Source organism: Ipomoea nil, unplaced genomic scaffold, assembly GCF_001879475.1.
Source record: "Ipomoea nil cultivar Tokyo-kokei standard unplaced genomic scaffold, Asagao_1.1 scaffold0457, whole genome shotgun sequence".
Lineage (NCBI taxonomy): Eukaryota > Viridiplantae > Streptophyta > Magnoliopsida > Solanales > Convolvulaceae > Ipomoea > Ipomoea nil.
In genome coordinates this window covers 819,329-837,236 of record NW_017616885.1, presented here as the reverse complement: position 1 = coordinate 837,236, position 17,908 = coordinate 819,329, and the positions used below count along the sequence as shown (strand labels likewise).

Below are 17,908 nucleotides of genomic sequence, written 5' to 3'. Positions count from 1 at the left end.
GCAAGGAAAATAGGTTTTGTAAGACATGTGTTACTTCTTAGCCTTAATTAATCCTTCCTGGGCTATTAAGTTTCATTCCCAAGATTTCCTCCCGGTCAATTTCCCTTGGCTCGGTGGTGGGGGATTCCTTTTTGGTCTTTAATATGGACAAGGCTCCACGGTTCATCGTGGACCACATTAATTAATTAAGGGGGTCCCAACCAATTTAAGTCCCTTTTAATTATTTGACTATAGGATTAATACCATAATTAATATGGGTTTGAAGGCCGTAACACCGGGTGTTACAGTAGATGTACGCATGCGGTGCTGTAACTTTGGAAATTTTATTTATCATTGTTTAGTATTTTTTATCTATATTAGGCAAATGTGCTCGTTTTCTAGCAACTCAGTTATAGGAATGAATTACTATCTTAATTTATTTGTATGGAAGATATATTTTTGTCTAGATATATAACAACTTTGTCATTTAAAAAAAAAACATAATATCACCGATTGTATTTACACATTATTAAAACCTCTTTATAAACGACATTGGTAGTAGCAACACGATCTTGTCCATCATCGTCTAGAGCTAATACATTCAGTCCATCATAGGTGACTAATGGTAGAATATTAGTCAATTAGTGATCATTTTATATTTTGAGTCAATTAATAATATCAGATTCATTTTCAACCAATTCTTCTTTTTATTTTTAGTCAATTAGTCAATTAGAATATCATATGCAGTGATATTTTTACCTAATTTCTGTTTCATTTTTAATTGATGATGTATAATAATTATTATTGAAATATATTCGTTCCATTTTTAATTTACCTTTACTATTGTTTAAAATATACATTTAATATCTATGATGTAGAATATTATTATTGAAATAGTCCTGTCCAATTTTAGTTTCTTTTTTATTTTTAATTAAAATGCAATGATCTAACATTTTTTTAGTCAATTATGGATCATATTTTTATTTGCAATCAACTATTAATATTCATTTTCTTTTATATTTTCAATAAATTAGTAATATCATATTCATTTTCAGCCAATTATTTTTTAAAAAATTTTTAGTCAATTAGAATATTGGATGATGGGTGTAAACGAGGTGAGCCGAGCTCGAACCTGGGTAGGCTCGAGCTCGTGCTCGTTAATGGAGGCTCAGCTCGAGTTCGAGCTCGAGCTCATTCGAGCTCGGAAACTGATACTTGAGTTCGAGCTTGGTAATTTTCGGGCGAGCTCGAGCAGCTTGATTGTTTGAGTTCGAACTCGAGCTCGAGTTCGAGCTCAATTTTGACATTGAATTTGATCTATTTAATACTTTTGATTTAAAATTCAAACTACTTTGTTTTACCCATACATAATTAATAGAGATCTTTTAGGTATTTTGAGTTCAAAATTTTAATTTCTAATTGTTATATATATATATATATATATATATATATATATATATATATATATATATATATATATATATATATATATTATGGCTCGCGAACGGCTCGACGAGTCATGAGCCTAGAATATCTAGACTCGGCTCGAGCTCGATTACTAAATGAGCCGTTCGAGCTCGGCTCGAGCTCGATTTTTACCGAGCTATGAACGCGCTGCTCGTAAGCAGCTCCCAAGCTGCTCGGCTCATTTACACCCCTATATCGGATGCAGTATTATTTTTAACTAATTTTTATTTTATTTTTAATTGATGATATGATGTAGAATGTTATTATTGAAATATTTCCATTTCATTTTTAATTTTCGTTTCATTTTAATTTACCTTTAAATTGCTGTTGTTTAAAATATACCTTTACTATTGATGATGTAGAATATTATTATTTAACTATTTTCTTTTCATTTTTAATTTACCTTTACTTGATGTTGTAGAATGTTATTATTGAAATATTTTCGTTTCATTTTTTTATTTTCATTCCATTGTTTAAAATTATGAAAGATTTATGATATAATTGTTATTTGATATATTATACTGTGTAATATTATTGTGAAAAATTAAAATGCAATGATCTGACCATTTCGTTTTCCATTTTAGTCAATTACGAATTATTTTTTTTATTTTCAGTCAATTATTAATATTCATTTCATTTTCCAATTTACCTTATTTCCATTCCATTTTTAATTGATGAAGTAGAATAATATTGTGAAATATTTATGTTCCTTTTTCTATTTTCATTTCTTTCTTTTAATTTACATTTACTATTTACTACTGTTTGGCCGGAAAATAGTGTAAATATGATTTTGTTTTTAATTATAGTATAAATTAAGGTAAGTATAATTTTTTTTTTTTTTTGTGTCAATAATATTATACCTTTAAGTATAAAAATATATGTATATATATATTACCATAATAATTACACTGAAGAAGGTGAAGAGAATTACAATAAATAATTATTAAGCAATAATATTAATAATTAATTATTAAGGCAAGTATAATTTTTTTGTACTAATTAATAATATTATACATTATATATATATATATATATATATATATATATATATATATATATATATATATATATATATATATATATACACACACACATAGATATATATAATTTTAATTCTATATTGATAAGCATAATCTGTGTATATACTTTAGGAAAATATTCGTTATTAAAAAGGGGATATAATTTAAAAAGTAAATTATTGATTAGATTGCGTAATATAATTGTCCTACTAATTGATTTCATACTACTATAATTCATACATTTGAAGCCTTTTAAATATTAATACCTATTAATTGCCTTAATAATTAAGATAATCATTAGTCACATCAATAGTACTAAAAGTGTTACTTTGAATTTTTATAAATAAGTTATAATATTGTTAAACAAAAATAATTTAAAATAATGTGTCCATAGTACAAAAGATTTTATAACTGACCTAATAATTAAATATTAATTTTATTGCATAATACGTATTTTAAATTATTAAACATTATTTATGGTAATTATTGTATGTCATGTAATATTATAGATTTTATAACTGACCTAATAATTAAATATTAATTTTATTGCATAATACGTATTTTAAATTATTAAACATTATTTATGGTAATTATTGTATGTCATGTAATATTATTAATTCTTTTTTTTTTTTTGAATGCTACTGGCTCTATTACATTGTAGTATCTGTTCATATACTTTCTCAACCTACTGAAACACAAAGAACCAATAATGCCTCCACTGAGGCTCGAACTCACAATTTTCCAAATGGAAGTCCAACCCGGGTACCATTAGACCACATAGTCCTGGTGTATCATATTATTAATTCAAAATTATTTAAAATATATAGATTCACATTATGTAAAACCTTATTAATTTCATATATTAAAACTATATATTTATATTAATAGTGAAGTTATAAATAATTAAGTTTCAATAAATTTAGTTATTCCGTAAGTTATATATGCTTAATAATCAATATTTTCCTATATTAGATTTTGCTTATATATGGTTTTCCCATATTAACCATCACTATATTAGATTAATATATAATTCTTTTAATATAATATATTATTAAATCTAAACATATGGTTAATATTTATTCAATATTATTACGAAAGTATTACAATTATGGATTTACAATTTTAGCTTTGTCAATGAAAAACATAGAAATTTGAATAGTTTAAATCAAAATTATCAAAAATAATGTGTAATTAGTAGAAAATAAATTATACTTGTTTTAATATGGATTATTAATCCTTTCAAAAAAACAATAATGAATTATTAATATAAATGCTTAAAATAAATTTACAATTGTTAATAATCATTTATGATAATTATTAGGAATTAAAAAAATATAAATAAAAAAGAAGAAGCAAAACAAAAGAGGAAAGCATGTACAGATGTCATACAATATCTTACAGAGTTAATACCCAAAATCGTCCTCGACTATATTGGTTTTTCTCAATTTCGTCCTAAACGACTTTGGTGACCTAATATCGTCCCTGACTTTTGTGTTTCGCTCAATTTAGTCCTCCATTTGTTATTTCGTCAAATTGGTGTTAAATAAAGGGACAATTCAGTAATGTCAATATTGATCTCTCTTTACTTTCAACTTGTGAAGTGCAGAATTCCTCTTTCTTGTATGAATTACACTCAGAATTACTCCCGGACCTGCAAATCAAATTTTATATTCGCAGTTTTAGGAGCAATTCTGGGAGTAATTCGTAAAAAAAAAAAATGGATTTCGCAGTTCACATGTCTATGAGTAAAGAGATGCCAATATTAAAATTATTGAATTGTCTATTTATTTAACACCAAATTGACAGAATAACAAATGAGGGACTAAATTGAGCAAAAACACAAAAATCTGGGACTAAATTGAGCGAAACACAAAAGTCTGGGACGATATTAGGTCACCAAAGTCATTTAGGACGAAATTGAGAAAAACCACTATAGTCGAAGACGATTTTGGGTATTAACTCATATCTTACATAAGGCAAATTGATATAAAATTTAGGAGAAATTGTAAAAAATACCTCTCTATAATATGGCAATTATCAATGTCACCCTTAAATTATGAGTGGTGTAAATGTTGTCCCTCAATTATTAAAATGTGCACCACCATTTTTTTTGTTTTTTTGTTTTTTTTTTTGTTTGTTTTTTTTTTTTGTTTGTTTTTGTTTTTGTTTTTATTTTTGTTTTGTTTTTTTTTGTTTTTTTTTTTTTTTTTTTTTTTTTTTTTGTTTGTTTTTTTTTTTTTTTTCTTCTGGGGAGTGGGAGGTGATTCTTTTTCTATCCATAGCTTTCACTTTTTATACATTTCATAATAAAGCTTCAGCAACTTTAAGCCTTTAAAACCCATTCCCATAAACTTTATTATAAAAGCTCATTTTATTTATTGATTGTAATGATTCTTTGATAAATTTAAGAGAAATGCTGTTTAAAAGCATTGGTTAACAATGTTTAGATTTTGAATAACCTGAATATGGGATTGTTGGTGATACAACACATATATATTATAATATAAAACACAAATGGGATAATGACACTCTTCTTAATTTTAACCTCCTTTGTATTTTAGCAATGGAATAATTGCATAAAATTGAACCAAAGGTTAATATTGATCGATTTTTTTTAATTTTTTTTGAAAAAGGAATTTATTGAAATAGAAAGTGTGTACAAGGAGTCGAGGAGTTCAAGGAGGTCTAGGCTCCATACAAAAAAGTGAAAACAGAAAAACCTGTAACAAAAAGTAATGCTAAGAATAAAGTTAAAGACATTTAATTTTGAGGAGTATAAAAGAGACTATGCGTAGTGTGATTATAACCATGGGATGTATCTAATTAAAGGCACCAAGTAACGACAAAATCGACTATTAGCCTAACAAACTATGTACTTTGTAGTGTGAATAAAAAGGGGAAAATGACTCTTTTTCCTATAAGTTATATGCTTATAACATTTTTTCCCTTCAGTTATTCATATATTCATATATTCATATTTGTCTCCTAAATCATATTAAAAGTGGTAAGTTTTCTCCTTTTATGTTAAATGGACATTTTTACCCTTAAAACAAAGTATTTTATTTATTTTTCTTCTCCAATAAATTATTGCTTATATGTACGGATGATCATGGTTTGGTTCGAACCTAACCGGATATTGTAGCAACCAAATCAAAACAGTAGGGGACGATTCTTGTTACGATTTAGAATTGAAAAAAATAAAATAAAATAAAATAAAATAATTTTTGAATTTAGATTATTTTAAAAATAAAAAATAGAATTTACAAAAATAAATAAATAAATTTTGAACTGGCAATAAAATAAAAAACTGTTTGAACTGAATCGTGGTCATCCATACATATAATTAATAATTTGTCGGAGAAGATAAATAAATAAAATACTTAGTTTTACGGGTAAAAATGTCCATCTAACATATGAGGAAAAACTCCCACTTTTAATATAACTGAGGGGTAAATGTGGATACATGAATAATTCAGGAGGAAAAAATACTATAAGCATATAACTCGGGAAAAGTGTTGTTTTTTCCAAAAAAAAAAAAAAACTGTGAATTAGAATAATTTTTAAAAAAAATGCGCCACGCATTAGCAAAACAACTAATCGCCTAGTAAATAGTAATGATTGAAGGACACTTTTTAAATTATGCATTATCATGAAGTGTATAATAGATATCCTGTAAAGATGAAGCAAAAAGAGCACAATGTAAAAAAAGATGAGATGGTAGCTTTAGAGACCAAAATTATACAAACATAATACATTTTATGACTAAAATAACTTTTATCCCCTTTTTCTTTTTTTACATGGAATATTACACAGAATAAAAAGAAAAGTATTGAATTGACAACCTTATCGCATACTCTTAAAGCACTCATTAACAAAATCCAAAATATAATGATTGAGCACTTAGCTGCATGCTCTTCAATTCTAGCCATTTGTTTTGCCACAAATATAATTTCGAAAATGATATGTTGTTGGATTGTTTTTGGGATCTGTAACTGACATATGAAGAATAGCTACATATAATAATACTAACAACAACAACAATAATAATAAAATCAAGTAAGCCATTAAATTTTATACGAAATATAATTATGCATGTGAATTTTAAAACGTTGCAGTTAAATACATTAACTTATTATTTTTTATGTATTTGAATTCAATAACCAATTACCATTTAGTAAAATTCAATTGATGACAGACTATTGAACTGAGATATACAAAATTACAAATTAATGTATTTAATTATATTATAACCTTTTTAGCATTTAAAAATCTAATTATTATTTTTGTATAAATTTCAACTTTCTATTTCACCATATTGATTATTTTAAATGATTTTTGGTTCTTGCATGCATGAATGCGTAGATGCTTCTCTACGCTTCTTGGTTTCCCTATAGGCTATAGACTATAGTAGTCCTATAAAGAATCCACCAAAAGGATCCCAGCAAATATTCCGTACGTAGGACCATTTTATGTTCTTTAAAATGTCTCCTCAAATGTTTGTGCAAATTATTTCTCTTATTGGGATAAGGATTTCAATTTTACAAATATTTAATTTTTTTTTTCAAAATGTCAAATTTATAGGGGTGTTTGGTAAATAGCTGTTAGCTGATTGGATTAGTGGGTTTGATTAGTTGATAGTATTGACTGATTGTAGAAAGATGTGATGAAGTAAGAAGAAGCCTCCCTACCAAAATAACAAAGACAGAAGGAATGCAGCTACTGGTTAGAGTTTATAAGCCTAAGGGCTTTCTTGTCATTTTTCTACATTTTGGCAGTTATAATTGCCTTTCATCCTCCTGTGTATAAAGGAGCTTCTATGCTCTTCTTGTCCAGTTGTTAGAACATCTCTCATCTTCTGTAAACTTAGATACATAATACACTTTTGCTTTCTTCTTGTTAAGATCTGAGCCAGTACAACATGGTATCAGAGCTTCATCGTAGCTATGCCGCAACGGTAATGGCAGAAGATGGTGAAGGAAACTCTACTGGATAGCAAACATGAGGGTTTTCAAACCAGAATCAGATGAATTCCAATTCAGCTCAGTACAATCCTGATGATCCTATGTATTTGCATGTGACTGAGAATCCTAATCTCATTCTCATATCTCCACCTCTATCGGAGATCAACTATGCTTCCTGGAGTTGTTCGATGAAGATCGCATTGGAAGTAAAGAACAAATATGGTTTCGTAGATGGAACTATTGTAAAGCCTGCAGAAACAGATCCTAAGTATCCGATCTAGAGGAGGTGCAACAATGTCGTCTGCTCTTGGCTATTCAAGTCACTCAGCCCTATAATTGCAGAAGGAGTACTCTATTTTGAACTTGCAGCAGAAATCTGGAAAGTCCTTGAAAAGAGATACTCCCAAGTGGATCCTCACAGAATTGCAGAAATACAAAATGAAATCTACAGGAGTTCACAAGGTAACTTGTCTATCAATGAATATTTCACCAAGACTAATGCCTTATGGGTTCAATTAAATGCAATGAGCTGAGACATATTCCTACTTGTGAGTGTGTATCTAAGTGTTCTTGTGCTCTTGTGAGTAAGATTAAGAAGGAGAAAGAAGAGGATCAAATCATTAGATTCTTAGAAGGGCTTAAATGAAGAATATGAGAATATCAAGTCAGGTATCCTTGTAATGGAACCTATTCCAGTCATAGAAAAAGTGTTGAACATGACTCTAAAGATGGAAAGAAAGCTTAAGAACTCAATCAATATCAAATGCAATGATTTGGCTCAGGCCATTGCTGTGCAAAATGATCAGGCTCAACACTCAGATGAACATATCATGATTGCAACATCAAGTTCATATAACAGAAAGAAATTCACTACTGGATCACAAAAAAATGTGCCTAAGTGCACATTTTGTGGGATGTTAGGTAAGTAGGTCACACCATTGAGAAATGTTAATAAAACATGGATACCCCCCTGGGTGGGTACCAGGTTACAAATCCAAAGGCAAGCAGAACCAGGATACTCAGCACAATCTCAGTGCTTCTGTCAGTCAAGCTAATAATGTTGGTTTATCTCCTGATCTTCAAAGACTCTTATCTCTGTTGCAAAATCAAAAGCAAGGAAATCAGTCCTCAACCAATGCAGCTGTGACAGTCAACAATGTTGGACTGATTCCAGATTTCAGAAACTCTATGGGGAACAACCACAATGAAGGCAGGTCCATCTATGATTCTTATGTTAACACTGTCTTGAATTCTTCTAGTGTTTGGATTCTAGATTCAGGAGCAACAGATCACATTGTTTGCTCCTTGGAATATTTTGAAACTTTTCATGCTGCTTATGGAGTCTTGGTTAAATTGCCCAATGGGGACACAATGAAGGTCACACACATAGGACAAGTCAGATTGCACATAAACATACTGTTGAAAAATGTGCCATTCATCCCATCTTTTCAGTTCAATATCATATCTGCTAGCAAATTAACAAAGGAATCAAAGTATGAGATTGTTATGAAGACTGACTCTTGCACCCTTCAGGGACATCTTGGGATAGTGGATGGTTTTTCTAGTGAGAAAGGTGGACTATACCTGATTACCAACCCCCCTACAAAGAAGAGGGCCTGTTTTTCCAGCACTGTTTTTGGTTCTCTCTGTAATAATCTCTCTATAGAGAAATGACACAATAGACTAGGTCATTATCCTATGAATAAAATGCATCTGTTAAAAGGAATAAAACTGTTTCTCCCTCATAAATTTCCTTCTTTTGTGTGTGATACTTGTCACTATGCCAAGCATAAAAGATCCATTTTCCCTATTAGCACAACTAAGGCTGAAAGCTTATTTGATTTAATTCATATGGATGTTTGGGGACCATTCTCTGTGGGTTCTTTGAAAGGAGACCACTACTTTCTAACCATTGTAGATGACCACAGCAGATTCACATGGTTGCACTTAATGAAGCATAAGTCAGAAGTGAAGTCCATATTTCAGAATTTTTACAACCATGTCTGGAACCAGTTTTCAGTTAGAATTAAGATGGTAAGAACAAATAATGGGGGAGAATTCATGTTAAGCACCTTTTTCAATGAGAAAGGAAACTTACATCAAAGATCATGTGCTTATACACCTCAGCAAAATGGGTGGCTGAGAGGAAACATCAGCATATTTTGAATTTTGCTAGGGCATTGAAATATAACTTTTGGGGCCACCGTGTTCTACATGCATCCTACTTGATCAATAGATTACCCACTGAAGTCCTCCATGGCAATAATCCCTTCCAAGTACTATTTGAAAAAGATGTGGATTATGGCAAGCTAAGATCCTTTGGTTGCTTGTGTTTTGCTGCAACCATCTCACAAGGAAGAAACAAAATGCAACCAAGAGCCAGAAAAGCCATCTTTCTAGGTTTTCCAGCTAATATAAAAGGTTACATATTGTTTGAATTGGCTAATAAAGTTACCTTTGTATCCAGGGATGTCATCTTTTATGAGCAAATCTTCCCGTTCAAAGGAGATCCTGGGCCTCAACACAGTAATGCCACACTAGAAGGTTTTAATCCTTCTTTGCCTCTAATTCCCATCTCTATTGAAATACATGCTAGCATGTTACAGCCAACCAATGATGAGCCAACTAGCAGGGATTCCAGTGAAGAGAACCATAATCACCACACTGATGAGGTAGTTAGTACTGATAGCCACTCACCAGGGTTCTTCACATAACATCCAACTCACATAGATGATGTCTCAGAAAGTCCTGAAAGCAATAATGTGCCAGAAAGTCCTTATGCATATTTTCCCAAAGAATAACTCACCAGATGATCATATTGAACAACCACAGCTTGAAATTTACCTGCCAAATGGTCTTAGTGATCAGCCATAACCTATAAAATCAACAAGAGATAGGAAGGCCCCTCTTAAGCTGCAGGATTATCTATACCAATCAAGCATGGTACAATGTGATACCAGGACATCACCACACTCTATTCATAAGGTCATATCATATGACAACCTATCTCTTAACTATATGATTTGTGTATCTTCTATAGCCTTTGTACATGAACCTCAATCATACAAAGAAGCTGTAAAATCTGAAGAATGGAAACAGGCTATGCAGGCTGAGATAAAGGCCCTAGTCTAGAACAACACATGGAGTCTGACAGAATTACCAAAAGGAAAATCTCACATTGGTTGCAAATGGGTTTACAAGGTAAGCATAGGGCAGATGGTTCTATAGAGAGGTACAAAGCTATATTGGTTGCCAAAGGGTACACTCAACAGCTAGGAGTGGATTACATTGAGACATTATCTCTTGTGACTAGAATGACAACTATTAGAACTTTTTTGGCATTAGTTGTTGCAAGAGGTTGGGATATTCAGCAACTTGACTTAAATAATTCCTTCTTGCATGGAGATTTAGAGGAGGAGGTTTACATGGTACTACCTCCAGGGTTCCAAACCAGCAAATCCAATCAAGTGTGTAGACTACTGAGGTCCTTATATGGACTCAAACAAGAAAGTAGGCAATGGAATGCCAAGCTCACTAAAGCCTTACAAGACAATGGCTTTCATCAATCCTCAGCAGACCCTTCCTTGTTTACAAAGCAATCAGAACACTCCTTTACTGCTTTATTGGTCTATGTAGATGATATCCTTGTTGCAGGCACAAATCCTAATCAGATAAAGGAGTTGAAACATTTTTTAGATAGATCTTTTAAGATTAAAGATCTTGGTGCCCTAATCTATTTTTTAGGCATTGAGGCATTCAGGAACACAGAAGGGATCAACATCTATCAGAGGAAATATACTTTGGAAATCTTGCAGGAGAATGGATTCTTGGAAGCTAAGCCTGCAAAGACACCATCTGTTCCAGGTCAGAGATTAACCTCTTTGGAAGGTAATCTCCTTGCACAACCTGAAGTTTTCAGAAGATCGGTTGGCAAGCTGTTATATCTAACTAACACCAGACCTAACATAACATATGCTGTTCAACAACTCAGCCAGTTTGTAGACAAACCAAGAGACACTCATCTGGTTGCAGCTCATAGAGTGTTGAGGTATCTCAAAGCCTCACCTGGAAAGGGTCTGTTCTATCCCTCAAATCCCCACATCAAATTACAAGGCTTCTCTGATTCAGAATGGGCAACTTGCGTAGAAAATAGGAAGTCCATAACAGGTTTCTGCATTTATCTGGGAAACTCTTTGATCTCATGGAAGACCAAGAAACAAGCTACTGTCTCTAGGTCATCCTCAGAAGTAGAGTACAAAGCACTAGCTTCAACAACTTGTGAGATTCAATGGCTCTTATATATTATAGCAGACATGAAAGTTAAAGTGAATAATCTTGTGGCCTTATTCTGTGATAATAGTTCTGTTGTTGCCATAGTTGAGAACCATGTGTTTCATGAGCACACAAAGCACACCGAGATAGATTGTCATGTGGTTAGACAAAAGATTAATGAAGGGGTGATCAAACTCCCAAGTGTTACTTCTCACAATCAAATTGCAGATGGCTTCACCAAAGCCTTTGTTTGATGTGTTTCACTCTAAGCTGGACCTCCAAGACCTTCATGTTCCAGCTTACGCGGGGGGGGGGGGGGGGGGGGGGAGGGGGGGAGGGTTGATGAAGTAAGAAGAAGCCTCCCTACAAAAATAACAAAGACAGAAGGAATGCAGCTACTGGTTAGAGTTTATAAGCCTAAGGGCTTTCTTGTCCTTTTTTTTTTTTTTTTTTTTTTTTTTTTTTTTTTTTTACAATTTGGCAGTTATAACTGCCTTTCATCCTCCTGTGTATAAAGGAACTTCTATGCTGTTCTTCTCCAGTTGTTAGAACATCTCTCATCTTCTGTAAACTCAGATACACAATACACTTTTGCTTTTTTCTTGTTATGATCTGAGTCATTCCAACAAGATGTTTGGTAAATTAGTTATTAGCTGATAGCTTATTATATGCAAAATGACTTTCTCAAAAAGCTAATCGAAAAAGTTGGTTTGAGCAGCTTTTTGAATTTTAGTCTTTTAAAGTAATAAGTTGTTACAAAAAGCTAATTAACCAAACACTTATATTAATTGTTTAATCAGGTGAAACAACTAATAGTGATCAAACAAGTCAAAATTAATTGATATACTAACTATTTTACCAAACATGAGTATAATCTATTTGAAGATAATATTAGGTAATCATAAATTTATTTACACCTAGTCAAAGAGTTGAAATTAATCATTATAAAGTTAATTATAATCTTTTCTTAAAATTTTTAACTCTAAACTTAGCATAAAGTACAAAATTAGTCATACAACTAGTGGTTTGAAATAAGTCTCCTTCCGTCCTATGAATAGTTGCTCTCATATGATCCATGTGAGTCGAGTTTTAATGTATTATAAAAATTTCAAATGCTAAAGGTCGATCATCAAGTTTGAGTTTTGAGATTACACACTTACGTAATAAATGTATTATATTAAATATTTTAATAACTTAATAATTAATAATATGTATTATATACTAACTGAAAGAATTGAAGTTAATTATTTGATTTTTTTTTTTAAAGGGCTTGAGTTCAAACATTATAAATAGAGTATAGTAGGCATGCTGCATGCATATGTAAAATCTAATTGCAATTAGAGTAAAAAAGTGATGTGTGATTTAAGAAAAATGATTCTTTTTTCTATTACATTTGTGTATGGTAAGAGACCGAGTAACAAATTATAAATAACTTATTAGGTGATCTCTCCTTGGTACAAATCTAATAAATGAAATTGGAAGTTTTCTGTACAAGCCTCTGGTTTTCACACTTGGAGTTAATATATATACCTTAAAAAAAGAAAAGAATAAATAAATAATAAATAAATAAGTGAAGAATTTCAAAGGAAGAAGTACGATATGTGTTGGAATGTCACACAAGCAATTTTTCCAACAATATGTACAGTAGTTGAGGCAGCCACCATCTTGGACTACTAAACCAGCTCAAATGCATGCAAACACTCCATAAGTCCCTTTTATTTTGTTTTCATATTGATTACCCTGATAATTGTATCTTTTAAAGCAAAATTAGTGTTATAATTTTTATTAGTTGTGTATGAACTACTATATATTTTTACAATTAAAAAAATTATAAAACTTTCCTAAGTTTATACAATATAAGTAATTAGAATTATAAATTTAAAGAATAATGATGAATTTTTTTATGATTTTACCTACTAATTTTTACTTTCTTATGTTGTAATACTTGGACGATGTTTGGCAAACTTTGGTGTAAAGTTATAGCTAGAAGTTGAAAGGTGAAGAGTTGTTAAGTTTGCTAATTATACTTAGTGTTTGGTAAAACTAACTTTTTGATAAGCTGATAAATGTAAAAAGACTAAAAATGACATTTTCATAAAATTTAAATAGTTTAAAATTGAAATATGTTTGTTTACATATTAAAAAATTTAACATTTTCAAATGAAACTATTATCATAATCATAATCTAGCACCCCATAATAAAGTAGCAATATTGTTGCGAATCTCCTTCATCTCAATAGAGGTCTGACTTAAATTTTTGTTGATGGAGATATTATTATTTGAATCTTCAAGTTCATTGGGCGGTATGTAATCTGGATGTTGCTCAAGTAAATTAAATACTATGTCATATTGTGAACAAAAATTAAGAATACTACGTTAATTTGTTGACTAAGCTAGCGACTGTGGCACATGATTCTGCGAATCTGAGTAGCTTGAACACTAAAATAGCTAGCTAATTGTCTGTATATATTTTAATATAAAATTCAAATTTAAAAGAAATGAAAAGAAAATATAAAGAAAAATCATACCAACTAGGGATCTGAATACTTGTTCGAATGAAGATGAAGGAGTTGTTGGGTGGTAAAGAGTTGTGGAAGAGGATGAATAAAAATATTGGAGAAGAGAAAATGTCAAAAGAGTTTTAATCAGGAGGGGTAAATAATGTCATTTATTTAAAATAATAAGAGTAAAGATGAAAAAAAAAAAAAGTTTAGAAGCTACTAACTTATTATTGAAGCGCTACTTAGGATAACATTTCAAAATAAATTATTATTTTAAGCTACTTATTTGAAAACATTACTAAACAGAACTTATAATTTATTAGTATGGTAACTTAAATAAATTATAAGCTCTTAAATAATAGCCAATTGACACGCACTATTCTGTAGATAAAAAGAATTTTACTCCCATGTCAAGAGGTAAACATTAGGAGGAAAAATCAAAACATGATAAAGATATGGAGTAGTATCATTTTAAATCCAATAAAGAAAGATACTCCGATCCATATGCCTTTTTATCTTATTTACATGTTTTGTTTAGCATTTAATAGTGAGAAAATGATCAAATAAGTCCTCAAACTTTATCTAAAAAATCAATTAGGCCTTCAAACTTTTTAAAATTACAAGTAGGTTCATAAACATGTCAATTTAGTTCATCAAAGTTACTTACCTGTCAGTGACTTGTAATACCAGGTCACTTAAATTCCGGTGGTTGTCCAGCAATAAAAATCAACGACGGAGACCAAGGTGTCGCCGGAGAAGGCGTGGCCATCTTCGACGACGAGATATGGCGACCAAACTGGTCGCCATCTCCTTGGGACGGAGATGGCGACTAAAATGGTCGCCTTCTCCGTCCTGGAGATGGCAATGCCTTGTTTTCCGTTCAAAATTTGAGGGTTCAATTGACTTTTCAGGTAAAGTTCGAGAGCCTATTTGATCTTTTATCTTTAATAATAATATTGGCCAAACTAATTCTTCTTTCTAGCTTATTTTTTAACATCTTATAATTTTTAAATTTGACTTTTTTATATTTAATATAGACTTTTAATATCGTTTCTAAATATATAAATTTTATGCACTAATATTGAACTAAATGTTATAAAACATTGATTATAAATAATGTAAATCAAGTCTCATTAATAAAATTAAATAATAAAAATGGGATGGAGAAATTATTAAATATATTTGTAAAAAAATTAAAGTCTAACATAGTAACACATCAATTGAAAATCATAGAAAGATCATATTTTATATATTGAAAGGAGGGGTGGAAATAGGAGAAATGGTAGGAAGGATATCATGCATGCATAGGAATCAACACTGTGATCACACACACACATAGAAACCAAAATTTAAAATAAACAGGGAAAAATGACAATCATCCTTTGAATGATGATAACGATAAGAAGAAAGTTTTGATTCTCCTCCACTACTCTTTCTTTCTTTTTAATTTTATATTCATATAGTGTGTGTGTGTTTTGGAATTACTTTTTGACTTTTTGCAGTTTCCAAAACCCCTTTAAAAGATTAGCCAACTATGTATGTATAGGTCGGCCTGAATTGTACATGTGTGATGGTGTCTACTCATCCTATATTTCAGCCACCCCAATCATACATCTGATCTGCCACCTCGATAATGCTATCAATTTCATCAATTTATTTCGATCGATCACATGAGAGTAGGTGGAGATATCAATTTAGCCTGAACTCTATGGGTTAATCCGATGAAATCGAATTCGATAGGGCTATGACCCGAACGGATTAGATCGATAAAAAACATTAGTCCGATAAGCCCGATAGCCCGATAGGACTAGCTCGGTATCCCAAACTATTAAAACTATTCTTTATTATAGAAGTGATGTGAATCCTAACATACATGGAATAATTATTATAATTAAAAATAAATAAATAAATAAATATATATATATATATATATATATATATATATATATATATACATAATTTAAATTAAAATTTAAGTTTTTAGATTTTTAAATTTTAAAACAACATTAATTATAATATTTTTACTAAAAATTGACTGAGAACGTACGGGGATTCTCTGTCCCTGTCAAATTCTCCGCGGAGACGAGGATGAGGAGTGTTTTCAATTTTCCGTCGAAGATGGAGACGGGGAGTATACTTCCCGCCCCGCCTCGTTGGCATCCCTACTCTAAATATGGATACTCACTTTCAGTTTCTAATTTTAATTCAGATGGTTCAACCCGCCCGACTAGCCCGACAACCCGAAGTTTAGGGTTAGGGCCAAACCGAACCGAACCCGAGAATAAAATATTAATAAACCGATTAACCCGACAACCCGACAAGGCTAGCCCGAAACCGAGTGGGCTGGCCCGATTGACATCCCTAAGAGTAGGTAAATAGAATATATTATTTACGGATAAAGGTCAAGTAGGCCACCCAACTGCACATTAAAGTACAATTAGGCCACTGAACATTAAAAAAAAAATGTAATTGGGTCCCTAAACAACTCAAAATTATGCAATTAAGTCCAAAATGATCTGTTTACCTGAAATTGTAAGTTACCGATTTTAAAAATAATTTTTTTAAAATTAATTTTAAATAAAATAATTAATTAAAATTAAAATAAAATAAAATAAAATAAAAAAACTAAACCTGCTGGAGACGATTCGCCTCCGACAGGCTTCGTCTCCATGGCCGGAGAAGAAGAGCTTCGCCTCCGGCCATGGAGACGAATACCTTCGTCTCCCTGGCCGTGGAGACGAAGGTCTCTTTGTCTCCATGGCCGAAGATCGTCCGGAACCTTCGTCTCGGTCATGGAGACGAAGCCTGTTTAGTTTAGTTTATTTCTTTTTTTAAAATAATTTTAATTTTAATTTTTAATTAATTATTTTATTTAAAATTAGTTTTAAAAATTATTTTTAAATTCGGTAACCTACCTACAGTTTCAGGTAAACAGGTCATTTTAGACCTAATTGCATAATTTTGTGTTGTTCAGGGACCCAATTACAATCTTTTTTAAGTTCGGCGACCTAATTGCATTCTTATTCGTATTATTTATAAGAATTTCTATCATTTTTTGGTGGTTAGGAAGTGGGTGCATGATTATTTTAATTGATTTACGATAATATTTACAGTTGTTACTTAGAAATACATACTAGCTTAGGTGAAATATGTTTTATAAATATAGTTGACAAAGAATTAGAAAAATGTAAACTTATTTAGGTTACTCATATTTGTCCGGCTAACTCAAATCAAAACCGTCAATAATCAACTTTTACTATACCAAAAAGGTTATTTAGAGGCGGTTATTTTGCAGCGGTTGGTAACCGCCACTAAACTGTTTAGAGACGGTTCTCCAACCGTGACTAAAGAGTGTGTCGTGAAGGATTTAGAGGTTGTTTTCAATAAATGCGAGAATTAATGGAAAACCTATTTTGCGGTGGTTTTTAATGCATTTAGCGGCGGTAACTGTCGTGAATAATTAGTTATTTTTGTTTAGAGTTTAGTGACACTTATATAACCGCCGCTAAATATTTTATTTAATTTTAGGGAAAATGGAACTTTTTCCCCTTGAGTTATATACATATAGCACTTTCCCCCATTAATTATTCAAGTGGCTATTCCGCCCTCCACACACCCCCCCCCCCCCCCCCCTCCAAAAGGTTAAATGGACATATTTACCCTTAAAATAAATATTTCATTTATTTTGCTTCTCCAACAAATTATGACC

At 31.0% G+C, this 17,908-nt stretch overlaps 2 protein-coding genes across 2 annotated transcripts; both read left to right on the top strand.

Annotated features, from left to right (window-relative positions):
- Positions 1–7,488: 7,488 nt before the first annotated feature.
- On the top strand, positions 7,489–10,558 carry LOC109172947. Its single transcript, XM_019322197.1, has 7 exons — positions 7,489–7,668; positions 7,769–7,888; positions 8,209–8,347; positions 8,412–9,074; positions 9,554–10,098; positions 10,196–10,280; positions 10,467–10,558. Exons 1-7 carry the CDS (start codon positions 7,489–7,491, stop codon positions 10,556–10,558), a joined length of 1,824 nt encoding a protein of 607 aa, XP_019177742.1.
- A 56-nt stretch (positions 10,559–10,614) lies between these two features.
- Positions 10,615–11,952, top strand: LOC109172946 (uncharacterized mitochondrial protein AtMg00810-like). The gene has a single exon (XM_019322196.1). It carries the CDS (start codon positions 10,615–10,617, stop codon positions 11,950–11,952), a length of 1,338 nt encoding a protein of 445 aa, XP_019177741.1.
- The last annotated feature ends 5,956 nt before the right edge of the window (positions 11,953–17,908 follow it).

Coding starts and splice junctions, on each gene's coding strand:
- LOC109172947 (XM_019322197.1), top strand. CDS start 7,489: ATGAATTCCAATTCAGCTCAGTACAATCCTGATGATCCTATGTATTTG. Junction 7,889..8,208: donor AATCTACAGGAGTTCACAAG/GTAACTTGTCTA, acceptor GATTTGGCTCAG/GCCATTGCTGTGCAAAATGA. Junction 10,281..10,466: donor TGAAATTTACCTGCCAAATG/GTCTTAGTGATC, acceptor TATCTTCTATAG/CCTTTGTACATGAACCTCAA.
- LOC109172946 (XM_019322196.1), top strand. CDS start 10,615: ATGGGTTTACAAGGTAAGCATAGGGCAGATGGTTCTATAGAGAGGTAC.